We start from the raw sequence: 26,591 nt of genomic DNA, 5'->3' as shown, positions 1-26,591 counted from the left end.
CTGCCCACCTCTACCTATGAAAATAGTGGGGTAGTTAACTAGCTAGTAGGATAGTAAAGAGAGATGTTACACTGAATGAGAAAAATCGAAAGTAGTAGTTATTACTACAGTCCATTCGACGAGACTTAAGAGTCTTGGAAAGTAAAGTCAGAAACTTTCAACTTTGTAAAATTTTCTGGGGACGAATTATCCTCGGGGACGAACTTTCCAGGGACGACTTATCCTCGGGGACAAATTTTCCGGGGACGAACTATCCTCGGGGACGAATTATCCTCGGGGACGGATTTTCCGGGGACGAATTTTCCTTGGGGACGAATTATCCGGGGACGAATTTGCGGGGACGAATTTTCCGGGGACGAATTATCCGGGGACGAATTTTCCTGTAACCCTGTTCACACCAGCTGTGCAGTACTCTGCTTTTCTCAAAGTTCCCCAAGTACAGTCAAACGTCAGACAAATTGATTTGAACATTCCATTAATCTTATTTTTTTCTAGTTCATAAAATCAACCTTTAAAATTCTCATGATTGCTTATTTCATTGGTGCTAATGCTGATGGGGAAATTGGACTCCCGGACACAGCGTGAAAGTTCAAATTTCCATTCCAATTATAACTGCACGCATTCCCCTCCTAATACAGCAACAGGATATTCTGTTGATGTAAGAACTAGGATAGAATTGTGGTAACTTCAGCAACATCCCATCAAGCCAATTACAGGAAACAGGAGACAATGTCGATTTCTTGGTCATAGTAGTGCTAACTTAGGCTACGCTATCCAGCTCATTACCTTAGCGCAGATGATGCCTTTCAAAATAGTCTCCTCTCGATATCCAAACATCCTTGAATATTTTCAGCGTTTTGTTGTTTTATGTTTCTTTGCGATTCTCAGTGTTGTTTGTTCTTTACATGCTGGGATTAGGAGTGAGCCCATCAGGGAAAATTTCTCGGTGAGTTTCTGGGGTCTATATCCTGCCGTATCTCTGTAATTCTTCAGTAATTGCTGAATCTCCCTTATGTTCATACCACAATGCAGCTTGTTGTGTCGTGTCCTTATTGCATTGAGCAAGGGATGCAACTTCGGTTTCACCTACTGAACTCCTTTCTTGGTCAATTTCCAAAATCTCAGATGTTCCCTGTACCATTCGTTTAGCCAAGAAGAAGCTGAAGTTATGTCGTCCTAAAGCTACCATTTTTGGGGGGCAGGGTGTGTGGTTTTCCTTTCCCTTTTGCCCTTCCACCTACAATGTGCATATGTCGGGTCCTTGTTTTGGAACTGGCTGTAATATGTCTGACATTGACATTGTTGAGGTGCAATAACACCATGGCTGTACTTGCCTCACACCAGTGGTGCATGTAAAGTGACTGGCCGCTACCTCTCGAGTTCTCTCCTCCTCGCCTTCTGTGAGCGGTTCTTCTGGTTCAGGTTGCGTCTATGCACTGCACTGGTTGTCTGCACATCGGGTACAGCCACTGATAGTCTGGTGCAGAAGTATTATCCTCGTGTCTGTTTTCTTGATGTGAAACGTATGATGAGGTTCAAAATCTGGCTCTGATTTTGTTTCAGTTCTTCATTGACATGTAGTAAGTTACGCCAGGGAGATGTAACAATTTGAAAAGTATCTTCCGTGACAAGACGCTTCTTTTGTTGTGATGATACTCATATAGTCTTCATTCAAGTATGCCACTACAAATGTATGTTACTCAGAATGAGAGGCCGAGGCTGCAACAGAAAACACTTGAGAAAACTGTATTTTGTTATGGCTACTGTTGGCTATTCTGTCTAACAAGGCCACTCCTTTAGGCTGAAACTGTTGTGGAATTGAAGTGGGACACTATTGTGAACAACTTTGTGTGATGCCCTGTAGTCGTGAACTGTATCGGACTGTAACTGGGACGTTTAGGACTGCCCAAAACCAGATACTTAGACCACCCTACTGCATACATGTACTCAAATACTAGTCAAGTTCTCAGACATATTCAAGTAGACCAAGCGTCTCTGATCTCTGATCTTGGCGGCATCTAAACTGTGGTGTTCCTAAAAGAAAAAAAAGAATTTGATTGCATGTTGTTTTATTTCCTTGTCCCTTCAAACCATTTGACATGTAGAATACAGTAACATCGGGCCTGCTTTGAAAGTGGTCCTGTTTGATTTGTTGTAACCTGTTATTTACGGCTTCAATTAAACTTACTGAGTTTTTTCTTCATTGACCATTAGTGTATACTTAGGCCTGAAGGAATGGAAGTGTCAATGATAATACTTAGGTTGGCGCGTTGTTAGGCTTTTGAAGTGTTTGGTCCCTGCCAGGGGCTATTGGTTTTCTCTCTGTATGAAAATACTAAGACTGTATGGCTTTGACTATGGCTTAGCCCACTTCATGATTTTGCAATGGTCCTGTACTTCAAAAGGTTCGACCGACATTCTCTTATGGTCCTTGTATCGTTCCTGACACTAGTGAGTGTGTGTTAGAAATGATCCAAAGGACGGAAGGAATTAACAACCCATGTTGCTATTGCTATGAGGTTGCAGTGATGTCACGCTGAACATAGCTAGCTGTAGATAAGTCATAACAAAATATCGGCCCGGTGTTGCATGACTTTCTATGGCCAGTGCCTTGCCAATACTGAAGTTTGAATAAAGAGTCATAAATTGACATATCTTGCCAGTCATAAAACACTTAGGAAAGTACACAATGCACCTTGGAGGTCAACCTTGGTTGTGTCTCAATAGGGGCATAAAGTAAATTTTACACCAACTGTGATAATGTACAGGAATGAAGTTCAGTCTTGTTGGAGCCCACTTGACCCTCCAAGGTTGGCCTGTGCTTGTACCATGGCTGTATAGTCCATCCATATCTTGAGCTCCACTTTGGCATTCTCGTCTGTCCCCGGATGTTTTCCAGCAATGGATAGTTTCATCCAAACACAGGAAGTGTAATTGTCAGAGTCAGAGTGAAGGAAAAAACTCTGCCTTAGCTTCTGGTTTTGTAAGTTATCTTGGTTCTTGGACTAACTAAGAATTGGGAGGCTTAGGCCTACCCCAGTTGTTTTGAAGTTGATTACCTTAAGGTTCAGAACCCCGATTGCTTTTCTTGTCTGCCAGGCTTATGAGAAGACAGTTCCACTCCACAAAATGCAAAATCATAAAAACTTTTTCAACAAGGAGTGGGCCATGCTTGTCTTTGTTTTGGCATTGCCTATGTTTTATTTTGTGCAGTGCTTCTCAATGTGGGGGACATGGAGTCATACAATAGGAGTCGTCAGCCTGTCTGCGCATTGAAATTTATCGGGAAGGCACACAGCCGCAAATTATAAGGTTGGAAGTGTGCTTTCTCTATCTTGAAAGATGACCAGAGTTTGACAGTGATAAATCCGAGGGGGGTAGTTGTCTCCATTGTGCAGGCGGGCGATAAAGTTCCACTCTGTACAGCATAGGGAACATTCTGGTCAGGTTGTTGTCAACAAGTTTTGGTTGAGACAAGACTTCCCACTCTTGTGGGACAGCTTTCTTGAGAGGTACATGTATGAGATGGAGAAAAGTTAGGCTTAGGTGTTCATGACTGGGCTGGTTCACCTTAGGGGGCAGCAATAGTACAGTAGAAGAGCTTCAACCTCAAGATCAAGAGGTTGAGGAGATGAATCCGGGCCGAGTCACCACCTGGGCTTGGTTCCCCTGGCACTTTGTTGCAGCTCCTTGGAACCCAAGAAAGTTTCTGTGGAGACCCGCCAGAGACTTCATGCAGTTACCTTCAAACTCAACTGCTCTTTTCTGTGATTTATCCCCACAGGCATTGCTGACCTTGCTTGTCAGTCATCCTTTATTGAAAAAATATCAAATCAATAATGAAACCAACAATAAAACCTGATCAATTGTTGAGTTGCTGCAAGCCTTGTTGGTCAGAAGGACAGCTGGGTAGTAGGTGAATTTCATGTCAGCATTCTCAGTCAGTCGACCTCTTTCTTGTGGATGGACTCGCTTTTGGTTCTTCCTTTCAGCCTCTGGCAGCAGCCTCTGCTATTTTGTCTGACATAAAAACCATGGTTCATATTTCAAGGTGGTAACAGGTTTTCAGAAACTTGTACAGGCTTTAAGGTCTGAAAGATCAGCCAGCAATGCAGGATCAGATGCCCTCAGGACATAGATGATTTGGATAAGTTAAAACCTGTTTTCAAACCTCCTCTCTGTTTCGCACATCGCTGTTGGCAACTTGTCACTGATGGCTTTGGGTGGTGTGTTAGGTAGGTCCAGTCCATTCCCTACTGCTTTACAATGATTCTAAAACATGATTACGGTTTCTTTATTTTAGGGATCAATAAGTAAGAGGATATTTGGCAAATACAATGTAGTGATGATAATGAATACGATAATGATGTTGATGATCTCAGTCACGTTGTTTACATGTTGAAACACTAATCCATGTCTTTTTCTTTCAGTGGACTAACAGCAGTTTCAGTTATCAACCTGGAATGGTGTTGTTGTGGTTTTTCTTGGGATGATGTGTGTCACTGCTGTTTTTGTTTGATACTGCGATTGTCTAGAATGCTTTGCAGAAGCTCCGGACACTAAGCAATCAAGCTGGAGAGGAAAGATCTCATTAAACATCCAGGGTGATTCCTGTGGGCTTCTGTAACTTATGTGTATCTCATCTTCTCTTTTCAGCCTCATCTTTACTGTGCTTTTGTGACCCATGCCACAGTTATCTTCATGTCAATAATACGTGTATAGCAAAACCAGAGAGTAAATGTTTTGCAGCGATAATTAGGGAAACAGAAAATGGTGCGGAGGTGGATACGTGGAGTTATGGATGTCTTCCACCAGACGAGGCATCGCTTTTAACGGTAAGTTGGGATCTAGACTTTTAGATTGTGAGGGATGTACTGAGCAAATTGGGGCTAGTGTCCCTCGGTGTCTTCCTGGCACCATACTGACAGTGTTGTCCACTGCTGGGCAATCCACTTTATGTGTCGCTGTATCAAAACGGCCCAGACTACCTCAGCATCTCAGCTGAGCACTCTTGAACCGTTAGCGACTGATTTGCAACCACTCTCACTGTATCCAGTGCATTATAGGCCATTTCACTACTGGAGACCAAGCAACAATCAGCCTCAGAGGTGGTGCCTTTGCTATGTTTTGGGTGACTTTCTGGTTGAGAATTTGAGCAGTCCCAACATAAAAAAAGTTATCAATTTGATATTAAAAAAATTCACTCTATGGTCAACACTTGACATGTGAAGTGCCTTTCCTGATGTTCATCTGCCGCAGGTGATGTCCATCGTGAAACTTCCAAATTTGTATAAAAGCCCTTGTAACTGCACTAGACTATACATTTTGGTGTAGTATTACTGTATGTTTCCTGCCTCAAGAGCCCTTTTGACATAGTTAATGGCTGGGAACGGCTCTCGGTATTCACGCTATTGCTCTTTTCAAGTCGGAACCTCAAAAATAAATATCACAAGGACCCTTTACGTGGGGCTCTTGCAGAACTATTTTGGTGAAATTGGCTACTTATGTTCCGAAGTTATTGTGTGAGGGGTTCGGTTTACATAGGATACATCATACTTTAGTTCAGCACATTTGCCATTAGGAAAAAAAAGAGAAGAAAAAATGGGCAGATTGGAAGTAAGGGGGGGTACATTTGAAGGCAATCGCCCTCTTCTAGTGTGGTCCAGGTGTTGTTTGTCATGGCCGTCCTTCTCATTGCAGTGCCAAGGGGATAAAGTACCTCACAAGATCCCTCAGTCCGTATTATGTTGTGACGATGGCGATCTATGCAACCAAAATCTCGAACCTATCCCAAAAGCTCCTCCTACAAGTCCTCCCAGTAAGTATTCAGAGCTTAGCTTAACTGAGTCTGCAACTAAGTCACCGAGTTCTGCACGGTGAATTTGGTTTGTCTTGTAAGATTTTGACAATTCTCCGAGAAATCTTCTCAAAAAGGGGGTATTGAAGTGGCTAGTCTCGACTGAGGCAGTCAAGTCGATCAAGAGGGAACTTTTGTTTCCTATCAAATTGCACTTGAGATTAGAATGGCTGTCTTATCCATGCATATAAATAACTAATGAAAATGAAAAAAGCATTTGATCTATCAGGTTTCTTGACTCCACATGTCTACTTGACAGGCAGAGCAAAAAATTGTTTTTCATAATTTCGTCATCTCCAGCTCGTCTGAGGAGGATTGAGAGATGATTATTGCTGCTATTATGGCAGTAAACATGCAGTATAATAATTGGCATAAATTATGATAATGAGTGCACGATAAATCTTACATGTGTTTGCTTGTGCAGTTACAACTCTGTGCACCTCAAACCAAGGGAGGTTGGGTCCTTCTTTGACTTAGAGAAGTAATAAGATAAGACATGCATCATTTACATTTGACTGACATTGTCATCGTACCTTTCCATATCATTTTCCCCTTCTTCCTGTTTCAGGCTACGTGCCGCAGCCATATCCAAACTACGACGAAAACATCACCCAGATCGCCCTCCTCATCTCGGTGACTGTCTGCCTAATCATTCTCATCATCACCATCACATTTGTGTACTTACGGTAAGTGACAGCTGCCTTGCTTCTTTATCTTTCATGGTGAGAGGTCTTCAATCACAGTACATCAGTAGTTGAGCTATGGCTTACAAAGTACGCCACTCACACCTGATATGATTGTCTTCGATCAAAATGCAGGATATATAGCTTACCGCGGATGACACCTGATTTGCCATCCTCCTATACATGCTTCCCGAAATTGGTGGCTTGCATTGGAACTAACTTTTTCCCCCTTGTCCGTCATTAAAGGCATTCAAGTGTGTTGGTCAACCATGACTATCTCCTTTGTCCCTCCACCTAGTTTCCCCTTATGACATCACTATTTCGGACACTCAGCGCCCCATTTCTGGAAAGGTGTATAGCAGGCCTTTCGATCACTTGATACTTGAAAGCTTGTCCTTGTTGTGGACCTGAGTTCAATACAAAATATTTCGTTTCTGTGATGCAGTATTGTTGCCTTGATGCCAGCCAAGGCTGAAATTACTGATCTTTCATGTCAACATGGGACAGAATTCAGGATACTACGGTTCCCCACCTGCAGTGCTAGTGGGTAACTTGAATTCCCAATACCAACTGGAGCCAAGTGTAGTTCTGCTGCAGCAGCTACTGAAGGAAAAGCTGCACTATAAGCCACTTGCAGGATTGCTATTGATGTTTTTTTACACTCTCTGTAAAACCCACTCTGTAGTACTCACTTCTCACGGTGCCATTAGCATTCACGTCCCTCAAGACCCGATTTCCATTACGAAGATTATCAATTTGTGTTTAAAAGTGAAAATTCACAGCAAGTTTTGACAGATCATTTAATTTGACCTGGCTGAACTCATGTGCAGGGCTATAAACATGCAGTAAGCTCTTGACTCCACGGAGTAGAATTCTCGTTTACATGTTTCTCCAACACTAAAATGCATTAGTCAGCATTTTCTCAGGTGGGATCACTCGGATATAATTGGTGCCAATAACAAAATGAAGTGATACAGTTCACTGTCGGCTGCCTTTGAAGAGTCTGTGGCTTCTCTGTATAAGCCCTAAGTATTTCGCTCTGAACCTCTTTTATCAGAAAATGGCTCTCTTTATTGACTCTGATTACATTCACACCATTTTCCTCAATGGAGTTGCTACTGAGCTGACAAAAATACTCCTTTGGTTTATGGTTCAGACAGAGACGCATTGTCATTTATCGCCAGCAGGGATTTCAGTTGAATTGATATCATTTATAGAAAATTGGTTTTCTCTTCATGATTTCCTTTCATTCACATGGATCCCATCATTGCCCCACCACTGACCAGAGTCAGTCTAAAGATATTGAGCCACTTCTGTTTGATGAATGATAATCCATACCACTGCTTCACATTAATTAAGATATTGCCGATTAACCAAAAAAAGTGAAAAGGTTTAGAGTGGCCATTATGGCCATGCATGAGAAGGGGATCGATGTATTGCTCAACAGATGCATGGCTGTGACCATTTTCCAAGATTTTCTGAAGCTAAAGTCTTGTGCAGTGTGAATGAATCTAGACTGCGGGTGTGACATCTGGGACAGATAGTTTTGTCTTGAGCCTGTCACAATGCCATGCAGCACATTCCAGCACATGGGTATCCATTCATTACAACATGTCACCAAATCTGACCACTGTCATCAAACCAGCTTAATAATTCATAGAGTAACGGTATTGTTAATCATGCATCTAATAGATACTAAAGAAATTCAATTTACCTTATCCGAGCTTGTGTTCTGTCAAAACCTCTTCAAGAATCTATGCACTTTATATTGTACAACATGTGGAATGTCAAACAGGTGCACTTTATGAAATGTTCAAATTAAGGTGTCAAGTGGTAATCGAGTCCAACTTGATCAACAAAGTGCAGCAGATGTCAATCGGGGTTCTGCAGTACTTTAGGGCTTTTAATCAGGGTACATGTACCATTTCAGTGGTGCACTCACTAGGTTTCAGTCGTGGTATTATGAGGTTAACAGAGACCGGCTTACACAACAGTGAGCCATCATGTGATCATGTTCATCCCTCTTGGTCCAATATCAGTTTGCCGCAACCCTAATCCATTGTCTCTCTGTTTGTCCCCTGTGTCAGAATCGGCCTTATCCTCGTGCATCTCCATGTCCCTTGTTTACAATATGTCAAATCGTGGTTTGATGAATGGCCACGGATTAGCTGAGGAAAGGACGCGGTTGACTCACTTCGATTATTATTTTCACTGCGATAGGTGATGCGAATTCTTTGTATCTGCTGTCGCTGATACCACACGTCTCGTGTGGAATGAATACTAACTAGCAGCTACACGCATTAATGGTGATACGCCAATGATTTACGACAGCAGACGAATTCCCGCTTGGCCAATATTCCAGAATTAACCAATATTCGAAATTGCCGTTGGGGAGAAAATAACTTAATGTTGGCCGGTGCCTATTCATGAGATAGTGATATGTTGTTGTTTGTCACTTCGTTATTATTCATATCATTCATGTCATTAGTTTTGCTATTCATGAGGACAAAAATAGGTATTCTTGATTAAAAAGGTGGTGACTTGTGCATGGACCATCCTGATTTGATTAGGGGGAGAAATCTTTTAGTCACAGCTATGCAAATGTGATTTGTGACTGGATATGGTAATTTATGTGCAGATGAAATGAAACTCTGGAGGTTGGTCAGTTAGTGATTTTCATATGTGACCCGTCACAGCAAAACCAGGCGCATGTCGCTCTGAGCTTGGCAGGTTGAGACGGACTGTTTGTTCATTTCTCTATTGTCTGCCTTTTTGTGAAATACGAGCACACCTATTTCTTCCATTATCTCCTGGTGTCATTTAGGATCATCTTCTGTGCGACATGCGCCTGGTTTTGCTGTGACGGATCACATATTTGGTCATGGTCATGCTATCCCAGTGGTCACTGTTCTGGGGCGATTACTGGACCTGTTTCCTTCTTCAGACCAGGAGTGTGTGGTTGCATTTGTCATGGCTATGATTCCATTTCCTCACACATGTCATAAGTGGACATCAGTCTGGATTGACCTGTGAGGGATCTGCAACCTATACGAGAGTTGCACTCCTTGAGACCTGGGCCCCAAAACTTGGTCAAGGGGATAATTGCGTCCGCCTTTTTGACCATCACATCTCAGAGTTCTATTCATATCCACGCACATTCAGTTTCGACAAGACGTTTTCTTCGTGCGATAGTATTATACGGAGCACTTCAATTAATTTTTCCATTAGCGTCTTAGACAATTAAAGCCCTGGTGTTGTTTGGATAATAATATCACAAGCGGCCGATATTTCACGCAAATGATAGATTGTTGTACTTTGACATTTTGCAGAAGGTAGTGTCATGGCAATCACTACACTCAAAAGATATGTGATGGTTCGATCATGTTCATTTCTTGTTTAAGCTTTATTGCATCAAATACATATATTTGCGCAACACTTTTGCAACTATTCATTTCAACATCATAACTTGTAATTTCCATTTCTTTCTGATTGAAGGTATCGGCGGCGTGAGGTACGGCGACAGCAGTATCTGGAGGAGGCTGAGCAGTGCGACACCTTTATCAACCCAGGAGAAACACTTAGAGATCTGATCGAAGCTTCACAGTCCTCTGGGAGTGGATCAGGGCTCCCTCTACTGGTGAGTACAGATATTACATACTATATAAGTAAAAGCAAACACAGGGGTAGGATTATTTACTCAATGTTGATGTGTGACCCAAAGTTGTGGTTCAAAAACCGACCTGTTATTGAAGCAGTGTTGTCCCTTTCAACATCATCATAATCATCTGTGCTCATTCACGACTTAGAGCAAAGAAGTGCTGTCTAACGTTACTGCCACACATACAACAGATGAGACCCCTTGATGTGGAATAATCTCCATTATTAGCAATTCTGACTCAGCGCAATCTCATTTACAAATTTGTCAATCTTTTTCTTATGCAGGTACAACGAACGATAGCCAAGCAGATCCACCTCATAAAGAGCGTGGGGAAAGGACGCTATGGAGAAGTATGGAAAGGAAAATGGCGAGGAGAAAACATAGCAGTTAAAATCTTTTTTACGACAGAGGAGGCCAGTTGGTTCCGAGAAACCGAATTGTATCAAACCGTTTTACTCAGACATGATAACATTTTAGGTAGGAGAAGATTTCTTTCACTACATTATTGAGCAAGTCACTTTACTCGGATTGCCTTGTCCTAAATGAGACATGGTGGGTCAATGAAAATCTTAGATGAGTGCGGACATCACTTGGAACAGCCTTTGCCATTCTGTGAGCTAAGTCTCCTCATTTGATAGACGGTAATAAGTCATTTACAGTTCAGAACCAATTTAAGTTTGATAAAGCAAGTTGATATTCTCGATAAAATACAGGATGCAAACAAGCTGCTTAATCTCTGAAGCAAACTCTAATTTGAAACAAGCTGTCGTTAAAAAAAGCTATATACACTGTGGGAAGGTAACAGTAGTAATATGGCGTAGAATTGAGACGTGTATTTTTATGATCCGCGGATATTGTATCTTTTATCTCCACCTGTTCTTTTTCCCCTGCTGTGAAGTTTCTTCATTGCTTTAATGAGATTGCCGCGTTTCCTTGTGCCGATGCCAGAAACACCTTCCTATTTTACCCAGTTGAACGTACACATCAGTACGCGTATGAGGCGATCTCGGTCAATGTAACTGGAATAGGATCCAAACTAAACTTTTCTGTTGAATATTGCAATTCATGCAGGATATAATGCGTTAAAGTGCATTTAAATCTTGGAACTGAAGTTGAACTGAACTGATGTGAATGATAGGTTCATGTTGCTCGGTTGTACGCCTGGTCTACTCTCTCTGTCGGCTGCCGATATCGACTGGAGCCACGTCCTGCAGAGTTATGTCTCAGGCGAGAAAAGCTTATAAAGAAATCATAAAGGTTTGAAGTGATCTGTAATAAATATGAGATGTATATAAAATGTAGTCGTAAAATATCCTCAGAGTATAATCATGGGTCACATTCAGGTCACCTGAAGGTGGGAAGTACTTCACTCAAATACCAACGTGAAGGTGTCTGCTTGCATTAAAGCTGAACTGAAGCTTTTCTGCATCTCCACAAATAATGAGCAATTTATGACGATTAGGTGTGTTTACTATGCAGATGCTTTCTCAGTCAAGGCTATGACTGTCTGACTGCTAGTTTGCTCTGCTCTGCTTCGTATCACAAAAAAAGACTTGAAATGTTGATGTCCGAAATCTTTCTCGTGAGTCTGGCTGGCTAATGAGCTTCCTGTTGATCCTGAGCTTCCTGTGTTGCGATGGCTCAAACTTGCAGTTAACCTGTTGATTTGAAGATGCAATAGCAACTAATGAACAAGGCAGTACACTACCTCGCACATTTTTCTACCACCTGTTTCATGGAACTTTGCTTATTTTTACGAAGAGTTCTTATATAAGTAAATTTGCGTGTGTGGCCCAATGCTCGGTTTTTAAGTGAAACTCACAGTCCTGTCGTGAATTTCTGTTATGAGCTATTAGCTTGTCTGGCTATCTTGCCAAGAAGCTGTTGCCCTGGTTTTAGCGGTGCTGTGAATGTGTTGCTGATTAGGATATAATAGGCGAGGCAAGGGCATTGAAGTGATGGTTATGCCATTCCTACAGTGGGACTGTCTACTGTCTGATCCAAGTGTCAATAAGTTTGCTACGTTAATTGTTTGTGGTAACAATCTCACAGCTTTGATACATGTGGCTAACCACCTGATACATGTAGCTTACCACCTGATACATGTAGCCAACCACCTTATAGCTAAACAGCAACTTGGAACAGGAGTGACTGAAATTTATGGTCCCGAGCACAAACATGGCTGCCTTATTTCCAGTCAGATCTAGTGATGTGTGAATCCAGAGCACACAGATTTCTTTGAGGGAGCAGGTTCCCGAATCGTTCCCGAAACGGCTCATTGGATGAAAATCTTGACTAACTTTCCTCTTGGCCGTGATAGTACCTAAGAAGTTGGCTATGGTACAGGTGTGTTGGTTATAGTCTGCCTTCATCATAAATAAATCTGATTGGCTGTCTGGTTTACCTACGTGATCATTCTCTTTGCTTGCCTTTCATGTATCTTGTGTTCAGTGAGGTAGGTGCTGTCAGTAGCCCCAAGGTTTTCTTTCCCTTCGTGGTGCTGCTGAGTCTGGCGAGGTGTTAGAGGTCAAGGTCGTCTCCTCGTCCAGCCGGTTACTTCTAGCCAGTCAATCCATCAATAGATCTATTCCAACCAACATTAATCAGAGGCTTTCCTTAGATTGATGAGTTCTTCATTTTTTACCCTGACACACTTTGCTTTACACTTGCATCTAGAGTTACATATATGATGGCAATGAAATGCAATTATCAAAATTCTTTCCTTTGAGGAATGTTTTCAAGTTGTGTGTCCATAGAGCGACTAGGGCAAGCTGGTTCTAGCCTAACCTCAGTAATGGGTGGGTGATGTCAACCAATTTCAGAGGATATATGGTGCTGTTTTGACTCCAAAGGGTTAACATATTGGCCGGTGTGTCCATTACCAGGGACCTGAAGATTCGTTGCCTCATTTCCATTTTAATAAATCACTGGAAGAATTGGCCCCGCGTGACTGTTTCTGATGTCTGTCTCGACCGAAATGGGGGCTATGAGAATTTATGTCTTTCCTCTTCCACCATTACACTGCCACAAGTAATCAGCTTCGTTGGACGTCAAATCCACAAGGATGATGAAAGTAGGTGATTAGTATTCGCGTCATGGATTCACGTCAGGTGGAATATGGCGCTGACGGTGATCATAGTGTCTAGCATCACCTGACGCATACCAAACTAGCCAAATAAGTGAGTTCAAGGTTGGAAAGCTTGCTGTGGTTAGCAGTAGACATGGGCCAATCTTGATTGATATTTTTCTCAGGAATGAAACTGATCATGTGCGATGGTGCAAAATGAGGCAAGTCTCGTTTGTTATTGCTTGGGAAGTTGTTGTCGCCCTTGCACAAGAGTTTAGTGGAATATTCTCTGACATCCCCCTTTGAAATGAGCAAAGTGTGGACAGACGCCTCATCCCACAATGGAGTCAGCCACTACAGGCATGTTAGCCCGATTGGCATCCAACCATAGTGGCATGTATTAGCAAACATTCTGAGTGAACTTAAAGCAAAAGAAGAAGAAGAACTGTATCTTGAAAGCACGCCCTATGTCCTTCTTTGCCAATGCTAACCCAACAGGCGTTTTTCTGCCTTCCTATTGTTCTGTTTCCTCTTGGAGTATTGTTGATGCATCCTTTTTTGCCTTCTGGGCAATGTTCCAAATGACACCAAAGGTGTGAAGGATGAAATGTGTACTCATAATCAGGCAAATTAGTATCATGTTTTTCTCCAGGGATAATTGCTGGAGCTTGTTAATATTCCCGCAGAACCTGGCTCGGCAATGATTTATGTTGTCATTTAATGTTATTTTATGGAACAGCAATTGCATATTTTCAATGCTACATCGACAGGTGATGAAAACTTTGCAAATAAACACCATGTGCAAGGCAACTTGTGGAGTGTCCTTTTTAAAGGTCATGGTGATTGAAATGAAGTCACTGCCTTCCTACTAACGAAGCCTGCCAGCATATAGGTCACCTTTATAGGGCTGATGATAAATTTTCTGGAACCACAGAAGAATAAACCGTACGATTTTGAAACCAACTTCAGCCTGTTTATCTTTCATTGCAGGGTTTATTGCCGCAGATATCAAGGGGACTGGATCATGGACCCAGTTGTTTCTCATCACAGACTACCACGAAAATGGTTCTTTACACGACTACCTGAAGCTTCATACCCTGAATGTATCAGAAATGTTGCGATTAGCACATTCAGCAGCATGTGGTATTTCACATTTACACACAGAAATCTTTGGAACAAGGGGTAAGCATGGAGGGAGTTGAAATTGGGTGCAAATTTGACATTTCGGTGATAACAGCGAGTTAGGATATAAAGTCTGCATCTGTATTATGGGGTTAAAATCTTCAACAGTCTGTAACTATATAATGGGGTTGCAGCAAGTTGCTTTGGTTCTGAGCGTGTCAGATTTGCATCCAGGTATGAGTGTGATTTATCACGCAGCCGCCTGCCCTCTGCTCATTCCAATCATGAATACTGGATACCTGGCCTTCCTGTTTAGAGAACAAGTCAAACTCAACTCGCCTGACAATCACCCGCTAATTAGTCGGAGGAAATTAATTAGTTTCCAGTCCTTAGATCCAGCTGTTAGTGCTCATTATCAACTCCACAACTGTATTATATTCTCGTAAGAATAATTTAGGTGGGCAAAGGTGAAATGAGATTTTGTAATGTGATCATAAAGTTTGCTGGCTACAGTCTAGATTACATAGTAAATCATGTGAATTTTTTTCCTGCTTCTTCCGCTTGAACTTATTGTGGGGACTTTAGTGGTACTCTTTGTTTTGGACACGACTATGTGAGAAAAGTTCACTTTTTAAACGCAGCTACTTCTTCATGGTTTTATGTTCCTGCTTGTTCTCCTTCCAGGAAAACCTGCCATAGCACATAGAGACATAAAAAGTAAAAATATATTAGTCAAGAAAAATGGGACGTGTTGTATAGCCGATCTTGGGCTAGCGGTCAGGTTTATAAGGTACGTATAAAACTGGTCAATGTCTTCATAAGGGGCATCCCTGATCGTCCGAAAGATCCCAGAGCGTGGGGAATCGATTGTTTATCTGTGCTACCATGGTCCCCGTGGGGAATTGACAGTTGATAAGCACTACCATGGTTCCCATAGGGAATCAATAGTTGATATACACTACCAATACCGTGGTCCCGTGGGGAATTGTGAGTAGATCTGTACTATGGTTGTCACCATGGGGAATTGACTGTGATCTACTTCTCAGAGATTGATGTCACAAATGCTTTCTGTTATGCTGATATGCTGTTGTCTTTCTACCTGTGGCAGGTTATTACTGAATGTTCCCTCCTCTTTCAGTGAAACAAATGAAGTGGATATAGCACCAAATACGCGGCAGGGTACCAAGCGTTATATGGCTCCAGAGGTGGTCGACGAAACCTTAAACAAGCATCATTTTGATGCATATAAACAAGCAGATGTGTATGCATTTGGGTTGGTGCTGTGGGAGATTGCAAGGAGGTGTCTCTCAGGAGGTAAGTCCGCGTCCAATGGATTAAGCCCCTTCGGCGCCTAACTTATTTTGGTTCTACACAGGCCACTGGCAGACTAGGTTGAGGCATAGGCCTCCCTTGTAGGTTGCTTGCAGGCATTTGAGTGCTGTACGGCCAACCCCTTGCGTATTCATCGGAAAAACATCTACTCTAAGTCTAAGACTTCCCGTGCTTGAACAAAGTCAGATTTCTTCTTGTAAGACCCAAAAAGTAAATACAATTGGAGCAGTCTGGTGGATGTCATCACTTAGGTTCATTGAAGTCAGATTCCAGCTGACTCCTAATGGATCTGTTGGCTCAGACCTGTTGCACTTGCCTGAACACATGGCAGCCACTATCTAGGTAGCTTAGCAATTAGCCTAAGGGCTATTTGCTATTTCTGATTGACTAAATCCGGATCGGGTTAGCATTGTGGTGCAAGTTTTGGATCTCATTAGGGATGTGGTATCGATCTCGATGATAAGCACATTACACTTCAAAGAGCTTTGAAGTTCTTTACGCTCAGCTGTTTATGGGGAGCTCTGCTTCTTGTCAGATTGTCTCATGGTCAGAATCAGTTACAACCTGTTGCCGTATTTTGAAGATAATGGTTTTGATGTTTTTTGTTGCCAGTACTGATGAGAACTACAAACCTTTGAAAACTCTTCTGTGCCAAAACCTACTTCTGCATCAACTTTCTCGACTTAACTCCAGTTACAAAAAATAGCTTTGTCATCTGGCCATTGCAGTTTTCAGTGGCATTTGTAACCCATTAGTACCACGCGTTCTTTGCCTAACGATTGCTATCTGTTGCAGGCATATTCGAGGAATATCAAATACCGTATCATGATGCTGTCCCAAGTGATCCAAGTTTTGATGAAATGAAGAAAATCATTTGCACAGACAAGCTAAGGCCAGCAATACCTAACCGGTGGAGTAGTGATGAGGTAAGAATTCAAAGAGTCTTTAAGAGAACATAGTGTTTCTAACAAAACAGATGGCAGAAAACGTTGCTTATAGCCTAAGACTTTGCCATATCTTCCATCACATCCATTCTAATGCTATTTCTATCTCTTTTCTCCAGAACTTACGGACAATGGCAAAACTCATGTCTGAATGTTGGAATCAAAATCCGGCCGCCCGACTCACAGCACTGCGAGTCAAGAAATCTCTTGCGAAAATGCAGGAGAATCATGATCTCAGTGTAAGTGTGAAAATCAAGGACACACCGTTTACGTTTCAGTTATAGGGGAAGGGAGAGATAATCAGAACTTGAGGAATATCATAGAGTGAGACACAGAAGTGCTCTTTCTGTTGAATATTGCTACAGATGAGTCGCCCCTTAAGTAAGACAGGAGATATGTGCTATCATTTGTCTGATATCAGAATGTGGCACCACATCCACTTTCAGTGCCGTGTAGGCCACTGCTGTCATCAGAGACAAGGTGCCGATGTGGAGTTGACATCCTGAAGGACAATATTTGATGTCTTGCTCTGAGTTAAGCCTTGCAGAGGCAACTTGCTCAAACTGTGTGGTGTTCACGTTACAGGTTGTAGTAACCTGCCAGAAATAGCTTCAATTTTGGGACAATCTGTTTGAGAGTGGTTATCCTGTGGCTATAGTGTCACACAGTGGATGGGTAATCAGTATCTGCCCCATGTGGTCACACTCGGAAAGGAGGGAGTGGAAATGCCAGGCCAGTAAATCTATTCTAGATGGTGCATAGCAAAAAAGGAGGGGAACACTCAACATTGACTTCACATCTGAATGGAAGGATTCGTAGAAGTAGTGTTGAGAAAGTTGTATTGGAAAAGAGACATTGAAAGTGTATTCCTTTTGGCAACATATGAGGGTTGTTAGAGGGTTGAGCTCTCTTTGTATAAGGTGTACAAATACCATTTACATGTATTCATTGTCTGTTGTACCTGTGAATTGTAGGTTTGCCTCTTGGGCAATCTCAGGAAGGTGGTTCATTGTCTGCGGGGTTGAGTCCTGTATTGTGCTAACATGAACCTATTGTAAATTTGACTCCAGGTCTTGGCCCATGTCTTGGAACAATAACTTAGTATTAGGTACAGTTGTTGTTGGTGTAATGAATGTAGAAGCATAATTATCTGTGGGAGCTTATTCTGAATGTCCGGCTGTCATTGTGACAGTCTTGTGGGCAGCTGCAGCCAGGAGAAATGCTCCCAGGACACCGGCCCCCTGGATGATTCAGGGCCAGAGGCAGTGCTGAAGTGCTGTACTCCATTCGGAAGTAGTTGTGTCAAGGAATTTGGAATGTCACTTGTTGATGAAGAGTTTGCACAATGTTGGTTACGGGTCAAATCTAATAAGGGATGAACGGTCATAAATAAAAGTATTGATTTATTTCCAAGAAAGGTGAGTTTAGATTGGCCGCTGTGTGGTAAAGAGGCATTGCACAGAAATCAGCGAGATTGGGCAGTCCTCTTAAAGAACTGCCTTGCATGAATCTGGCATCACATGGTGCACTATGGCTGTTCTGTCTTTCAAGTTCACCCATCCTCCGCTGATTTTGTGATATCACTTCTTATCCACCATTGTTTTGGGTTAAAATGTTGATCTTTGATTATAAAGCTGATCCAAGTTACATTGATTCCATAACATATCGAGCTTTGTGCTTAGTTGTTGGACTTTCAAAAGCTTGTTAAACGCTTTGTATAAATGCAAATCTGGGGTAACATTATTGATTTTGAATAACTCAGAAATCGAATTTAAAATGCTCAAAACATTGCGAAGAATCAAAAAGGATATTTTTACCGGTTACCAATAAAAAGTTGATCTCAATAGGTGTTTAGGTGTTCTTGTATCGCTTTTAGACTCCGTCGATCCCCAGATAACAATTTCATTGATATTTATAGTGTAAGCATATGCAAATGCTGTTTTATATCAGGTCTGCATTGCAACATGTGAAATATTTCAGCAGAATCCTGGTGTAGGCAGTTTTAGTTGCTGGTGTTGTTTATAACTCAATGGCAATTGGGATTTCTTTCTTTGATTCTGTTTTATGAGTATCTGTATGACGGAAACAATGTGGCTCGGATCAGTTGTAGGGGTAGCACTAATGGAATATCTGAAGGGGAAGTTTACCTATCAGGAAGGCCAGTTCAAGTCTATGTTAGTTTTTTGTCCTGGTACTGGACATTGACTGGTCAGTTTTGTGGCGAGTACATTAATGATGCATGAACCAGATTTTGGTCAAATTATGCGTCAATAACCATAAAGCAAGCTTGGTGTGACCAGCCGTAATAGAATCGGAACAGATAGGACAATTTGATGTCTGGTTAACCATAGCTGTTGATGTAAGGCACAAATCAAGCATAGTGTGGAGTTCTTTGCCAGCTCTGTGTCCGGTTCAATGCAAATTGGTCAAATTCCTGTGTATATTTGTCTTTACTTCTCAGTGCATTGAATACAGATTACTTATGCCCAACTTGGGTTGAACTGGAGTAGAGATTTTGTACATTTTTTCATGTAAAAAGTAAACAACACAGTTACACCATTATAATGGATTCCATTGAAAAATACCTGTGAATCCTGTACTAATAATTATCAAATGTATTTTTAAACAAAAAAAAATGTGTACAGTTTGGGCCAAATACAATGTAATGGCCAAGTATTAGCAATGGGTGGGTGGGTTGAATTGACTGACCTCAGTTTGTAGGTGGTTATTTGTAAAAAGAATGTATAGATTGTACATAATGTTGACATTTTTCTGATGAATTTGTGTATAATCAATTCAAATGTATGTAAATCATGAATGTGTGACTGTGTGAGCTTGTGGTCTCATCTCTTTACTTTTCATCTGCAATAGGTTTTTGTGCAGCCAATGTATTCATTTCTTGAGACACCAAGTCTTGTACTCATTCTTCCTTCCTTTGATGGGAAAACAGTCTCATTAAGAACTGCAAGACTGTCAGTACAAGCAAATATGTTGGCTGTACAATAAAGTACTTCACATGAGCCCCAGTCTGCTAAACTGTGCTTAATATCAATCACAGTACCATAGGCAACTTCTGTCTACTTTTTCAACTAATTCAACTGACATCGATGAAATTTGTGATAGCTACAGGTATTAGATATATTTCCACCGAAAATTTTGCAATCAATCAAAACTCTTATTTTGTTACCTATCTGGAAATACTCTTTGTAACTTTTCTATTGGAACAACTGTTCTGTTTGTCCCTTTAATCTCATCAGTTGCTCGTAAAAGCTTAAAAATGTAGAAGGGCAAATCAAACTGTTGAATCCTTGTCATTAACATGAGCTGCAATGTACTTACTCCTGTCAGCCTGAAATGAAGTAATTTGGTCGTAGGCTGTTAATTGTTGAGATTGCATAGATATTGTAAACAGTCGAAGCTGGCGCTGGTATCGGCTTATGGCATTCCCTTCTGGGCAGAGGTTGGAACTAACTTTAAATTAGTATTCTGGCGAGGGCAGAGTATTTCTTGTATTTTATAGGATTGTACACGTTCCAACTTGGCATTAGCTGACAACCTATTGACATATGCTAATTTTCTGCCTGTCTTATTTTTACACGTCACTGATATTTAAGCTAAGTTTCCATTGATTCTACACCAAAGGATATGAATAATATGATGCAGTGTATTTATGTTGATTTTTTGAAAAAAGGTTTGAAAAATTGAAAAATGTCACTGCTTGCTGATTGTGGACAACAGACTCTTCCAAAAACATTGAAAATTGGTCTAACTCTTCAAAGATTTGGCCACTACACCATTACTATTGGTTTGAAACGAATGGTGGTTAGTCACATGTATGCAGGCTTGACTGTCATCTAATTCCCAGTATGCAATTTGTTTTGAATTTCGTCCAGTCTGACTTGTATATAGTACAATTGATTTCAATTCTAAACCAGCTTGCATGACCAAGTCCTCTTGGTCTGTTTTGGTCTTCCAGTTCTGTTATTCGATGCAACAGAAGGCATGTTGATATTGTAAAAAACATGCATCAAGTATTTTACAAAAGTTTGGTGCCAAATTCTTGTAGTTTTGTGAGTGACATGTTTTGGTCCGTTCCCCTTTGACTGTTCAGATAATGAGTTGTATCTCAATCTCCTGGTGATATCATAGTGACAGCCACTGAGATTTCTTGTGAACTCAAAACAGGTAAGTTTTTGGGTCGCCAGTAAGCAGAATCATTAAACTAAAACACTTAGTAAGTTGAGTTAAAATTCGGCTGGTAGTAACATTTGGGGTTTGTTGTCTTTCCGGAGTGTATAGCTGTTCCTCTCTATTTGTCAACTACGTGTATGTTCTTCTAGCTTAGGCTTGTTTAACATATTTTGCTTTCACCGATCGATGCAACATCACAGCAAGGCTGTCCATTCTATTTCAACCACGAGTATTAAGTGATTTTCAGTTATTTTATACAAATGCTGTTTAAATGCAATGTTATTTTACAAATGCAATGAGATTACGATTTTCTGTTGTGTCGGTTTTACATTACTTGACTTTAAGTTGCACCAAACTGATCACATGCATAAACGCATCTGATGGTCTCGACCCTAAAGCCACTCAAAGTAGTAGGCCTACTCATATTTGCACCTGGTCGAAAATAGACCTTCGGAAAATGATAGAGCAGACACAAAGATATTGACTTGAACTTGAAGAATCGCAAAATCCCCGCACGCCACTAGATGTACTTGAATAGAGTCAGTGAATTATATTTTATCCACCCAATGCTAATGATTTTTTATACCTTGATTGTTATGTTAGCAGTGAATGCATGATGCACAATTCAATTCAAATGTACACCGGTGCACCATGCATGTATATTTTTGTGTGAAGATTTCATATTTAATTCAATGATTTTATGCTATTGCTACCGATATTCTATGTTTTACCCAAATGACTTACATGTAGTCCATTAAAGATGTTGCCCTCTTAGAAAGTTTCACCAGAAATGCTACCTTTGGTGTTGTTCAAACACACCTTCAGTCCATTCATGAGAGCTGAGTGTGTGAGACACTTGTATAGCCTTAATTGTCACCTTTGTTACTCTACTTATGTCAGAGATTTGGCTCTCTGAGGCAATATATAGATATGGCACCATCCCATCCCCTTTTTCATTCCCATATCTGCCTTTGGAAAATGAAAAGAAGTAGTAGTAAATCATATTGTCAAACTGGCACATGTCCTTACACTCGGGTTCCTGCTCAGTGGACAGTTCTTGGATGCATCAGAAAGTGGAATGTGTTCACGGTCAGTCTATTAGCTGTTCCTGTACCCGTCGAGGAGGACGTCTATCTGGCAGTGGGCTGAATTCACACTACTCCTCTAAATCAGACTTTTTCTTTTTCCGTTTTTCCCCCAATTCTGTAATTTCCATGAAGTGTTTGTGTGTGTGGTCATAATTGTTCCAAGTACCCAGCAGTTTTATGTGTACATATATGTTGTATATTTAGTGTATATAAAAACCATGGCATGTACAGTAAGGCTATCACTTCCCTTCAGGCAGAGGTAATAGAAGTTTGCGGGAGAGATGCCCTCGGTCTCAAAAAATGTGTTTCAACATCCCTTCTTTCCTCTGATCATGCAAATCGGAACCCTTTTTTGGTAATGTCTCTTTTTCTCAAAACTAAACCTTGCAGGGTTTTAGGTGTGTAATTATTTGGAGCAGGGGAGTGTTGAGCATCAGCCTATACAGTTCCAACACCAATGTTGGGGAGCATCTTTGAATCAGATCCTGTTCTCATTATATATCCATAGAAACTATATGCCTACCGGTACAGTGGTTGTCTTAATCCTTAAGGTATGCCTCAAATATTGACAGCGGATATGGTCACATTGTCCAGAAATGTGACAGCTGGTATCTGGAATGTAGGCCTATACCCTTTTGATTTTGAAGGAGAGAGATATTGTCATAAAGTGACTTAGTGAAGGTTACCAATCATCAAACCGAAGGAAAACACAGTCATAAAGTGCTGATTTTAAGGATCTATTGATGCTCCCCATAGCTAGTTTTTATATCAACTATTTTAGACTTATTTTGATTTGTTTTGTAATATATTGACTTGCCAGTGTACGTATGCAATTTAGTTCATAACATTTGTGAAATAATTTGCTTTTTCAATAAAATAAAACATTTGCATAATATTTCTTCTGTTAGCCTTTGTCTTTTCATGGATGAGTCAAGCAGAAGCCTTTCTTGAAAAACCTTGACTTTACAGTTCTTGAGGTGAACCTCCTTTCAACTGAGGACAATTATCTTCAAAAAATAGCTTGAATGAACCAAATCACAGCGAAGTCTGATTGTATTCAAATCACATCAAAACGGGATATCAGCATTTGAGTGTCATTGATAATAAACCATGTCTTTGAGGACAGGTGTTAGGACATGGTCAATTGAGGCAGTAAGTACCACAGAGCCCAAAAAAGTATGAGGAAAATGAATGAAGGCTGTACCCTAGGTATAAACTTGTCCCAGCTGAAAGCCCAGTTGATTGTGACAGGGCTCTGCTATATGTTAGTCTCTGCTTTTTAAGGTGGCGTTTTGTATGCGTCTCTGTCAATAGAGGATACTTCTCATTCCTACACTCTGAGCTATAGGCCTACCATCAACATCGAGGTAAGATTATAAAGCTGATGTTGTCCGCAAGTGGAATACCAGTATTATCTCATCAAGGAAGACAAGAGACCTGATGTGCCTTCGAGTGAGGACAGAATTCAGAGTGCATGCAGTGGTCTCATAAGTCCATTAAAATAGGCTTCAATCCACTACCCTAAGGAGCCAGGCCAGTACTGTCTCATTGGCAAAAGCTTTCGCTCCGATGTCTTTGAACCGGGCTTTGATACCAGCACTCTGACTGCATGGGGGTCAAGTTTCTCCGGAGACTTCCACCAGGGTGCAATGGTAGTCATCTCCAGTGAAACAACCCATAAAATTCTAATTTACCACAAATGAAAAATACCCGACAATTGTACTTGAGTGAAACAAACAATGGTGTGGTGCCGAAAATTAAAATAAGACAATCTTCCTGCATCTTAAACACGTAGGTTATACAAAGTATGACGCATTTTTCTTTCTTGACCTGCTGTATGGCTAGTATATATATTTCTTATACAACCAAACCGGTGAATTCCCAATGCATTTTTTTAAAGACGTTCTTGCACCATATCTCTTCTGGATGTGCCCTCCCCTTCATAGCTCGCCATGTTGCCAGAGAATGTACCAAGTCTATGTTGGATGTGCCATGCGCTGCCCCTTCACTATGCGTTTTCTGTCTGACCAAGATGAGTACTCTCCCAACGAAGTGCACCATGTTTCTACTGGGTGGGTCTTGTCTCCACCCTTAGGAAAAATTTGACCGGGTCCACACCTGGCTACCCAAGGTCAATGAGCCACCCTGGACCAAGCCTGGTCCTGACCTGGCTATATGGATGAATTTTTGGTAGCACGTGCTGCATGAGGGAAAGGACTTTGGGAGGATTCACCAGTCTTCTAAGATGCTCAAGTCGTACTTAAAGAGTTGTCAGGTAGATATTGGGTACAACCAGTCTCGTGAGATCAGATAACCAGCTGGCAGATGTTGGTTGTTCCATTGTCCGTGTACAGCTAAAGGACCCTTTGAAGGTTGTGTCAGTGTCTTCCCAACCTGACCAGATAACCAGCTGGAAGAGGTTGGTTGTTACGTAGGCTGTCCTGTCGTCTCCAAAGTTCATTAGCGGTAACCTTGGTGTTATTTTTAGGTTGTGTCAAGGTCTTCCCAACCTGACCAGATAACCAGCTGGCAGAGGTTTAAAGCACAAATATCAGGAATATCACATCAAAAGAATCATTTAAGTAACTTTTCAAATCTAGATACATGAGAAATTTCTTTGATATGTGGTGATCTGGTAGCTCTTGGTGTGTTGGCCTTAGGCCAGATGGCGCCACCAGTCTCTTCGGAGGCTGCCGGGTGACGGGACCATGATGAGACACCGTAGGAGTGGAGAGGGGGAAGACGGCATGGTTTAAGATGAGATGTGGGGATTCTGTGTCGAAGGAATAAAGGAGTTTTATAGACATGAAGATATGTTAGCGTGAGTTAATGCCGAGCAAGGAGAAGTACCCCCGACGAAACTTCACACTGGTGACAGCTGTACAGGAATTCTGGACCCGATCGCAGTTAATTTTCCAACTTTGCCGGCCCTATCTGACACTCGCGCTTGCGTGCGGGCTTGTTGTATATACTGCGGCAGTGTATTACGGCCCCTTGTTTTTACGCCGTTCGTTGTGTGCTACTGTGCTATATTTAATTGAGTTTTGTGTCGGGTGAGCACTGCAGGCATTGCCTAGACACAAGCATTAGTGAGTTGTAGCGCCGTGGTTGGCTTTCATGAACTTTCTGCCTGGATTTTTAGTATAATTATATTGCCAGTCTCGCGCACTGCATGGCTGGTACTGGGCTAGTCCACAAGTGCGAATGTATGGTGGCCTGTTAGGTGTGCTAACGCTCTGTTCTGCATTACCAGTGGTACACGCTCTGTAGTGCCAATCACTATAGTATTGTTCATTAGTTAATGATATTGTGTTTCTATTGCGGTAATTCTGGTCGGCTATTTGTTGTGGTGGGAGAGTATACTTGTTTATTGCATATTCATTAAGTATTATCGAAACTCATAAATATGGCTGAATTCTTTGATGTGGTGACGGATCAGAATTGTAGAACTCCGATAGTGCAGGGGGGTGTGGTCCCGGCCATGGACACCCCACGAGGACCACCGAGGGCTGCTGGAATATGTGCACCACCAGGTCACAACCCTTACCGAAGAGTGGGATTTGAGGACTTCCAGCGTAGTGGTCCCCGTACATTGAACCTGTCCCCGGCATCACCTGGTACACCCGCTTTGAGAGCCAGTAGTACCCCGCTTCCACCAGTGACCCCTGCTGGACAGAGGACACGGGAAGATTTGGATGCTGGTGCAGACATGGGAGAATTGATGTCATCATTTCTGGACTCGTTTACATCCTTAGTCGAGAGCAGATTGAAACAGGAGGGGACGGCCCGACATTCCTCGGCAAAAGTGCAGGCCCCCAAACCATTTATGGTTAATCAGAGCTTTCGGATATGGCTTGAGCGCTTTAACACCTATGCTGACCTGACAAAAATACCTGTGTCGGAGAGGAGGCAGCAAATTCTATCGCGTCTTGACCATCAAGCATACATGGCTGTAGCAAATTTGCACTTGGCCCCTTCCTTGAATTATGAGGAGTTCTCTAGTGCACTTGAGCATAGATTCCACAATGTGACCCGTGAGGACTATAAACTACAATTAAGGGCACGCACACAGGGAAGCTCTGAATCTTACGAAACATTTGCTGACGTTTTATTGGAATTGGCCCTAAATGCTTATCCAGAAAGTGGGTTTTCCCTACAACAAGAGATGGCAAAGGACCAGTTTCTGTTGGGAGTGACTGCCACAGAACCTGTTAAGCAACAACTTCTCATGAGTTCCCCAAAATCCGTGGGAGAAGCCATAAGGAAAGTGCGTCAGCTAGAGGCTGCACAGCTCCTTCTCAAACAGGGGACCAGGCAGCGTGAGGATAGGAATGATGGTAGTGCATCATCCGGGAAAGGCAGGGTGGCAAGTGCTACCTCTGGGACCACTGCACCGAAAGCAGATTCGGACATAAGCAAGGTTCTGGACCTGCTGCAGAAGATGGAATCCAGGATAAGCAAGTTGGAATCCACCGGCACAACAAATTCTGAGAGGACGTCTGAGGACATGCGATGTTGGCGTTGTAAGGAGTGGGGTCACCAGGCCCGTCAGTGCCCAACCATAGAGTGCTATAACTGCCATGGCACTGGACATATGGCCAGGTCTTGCCCCAAGAATGATCAGGAAAACTCCAAGTGGGGGTCGTCAC

At 41.9% G+C, this 26,591-nt stretch overlaps 1 protein-coding gene across 1 annotated transcript in view; it reads left to right on the top strand.

Moving 5' to 3' along the window:
* The window catches only part of LOC135495276 (bone morphogenetic protein receptor type-1B-like), a 29,778-nt gene extending 6,941 nt beyond the window's left edge, over positions 1-22,837 (top strand). The window contains exons 2-11 of the mRNA XM_064783743.1: positions 4,657-4,835; positions 5,701-5,818; positions 6,426-6,543; positions 10,036-10,177; positions 10,483-10,675; positions 14,256-14,447; positions 15,072-15,177; positions 15,526-15,701; positions 16,515-16,645; positions 16,783-22,837. Coding sequence (XP_064639813.1) covers positions 4,657-4,835; positions 5,701-5,818; positions 6,426-6,543; positions 10,036-10,177; positions 10,483-10,675; positions 14,256-14,447; positions 15,072-15,177; positions 15,526-15,701; positions 16,515-16,645; positions 16,783-16,947 — 1,520 coding nt within the window. The 3' untranslated portion in view covers positions 16,948-22,837. The remainder of the gene's footprint in view (positions 1-4,656; positions 4,836-5,700; positions 5,819-6,425; positions 6,544-10,035; positions 10,178-10,482; positions 10,676-14,255; positions 14,448-15,071; positions 15,178-15,525; positions 15,702-16,514; positions 16,646-16,782) is intronic.
* The last annotated feature ends 3,754 nt before the right edge of the window (positions 22,838-26,591 follow it).

This window comes from Lineus longissimus, chromosome 1 (genome assembly GCF_910592395.1).
Source record: "Lineus longissimus chromosome 1, tnLinLong1.2, whole genome shotgun sequence".
Lineage (NCBI taxonomy): Eukaryota > Metazoa > Nemertea > Pilidiophora > Heteronemertea > Lineidae > Lineus > Lineus longissimus.
Note: the sequence above shows the minus strand (reverse complement) of the source record. Positions and strands in the feature narration are given on the sequence as shown.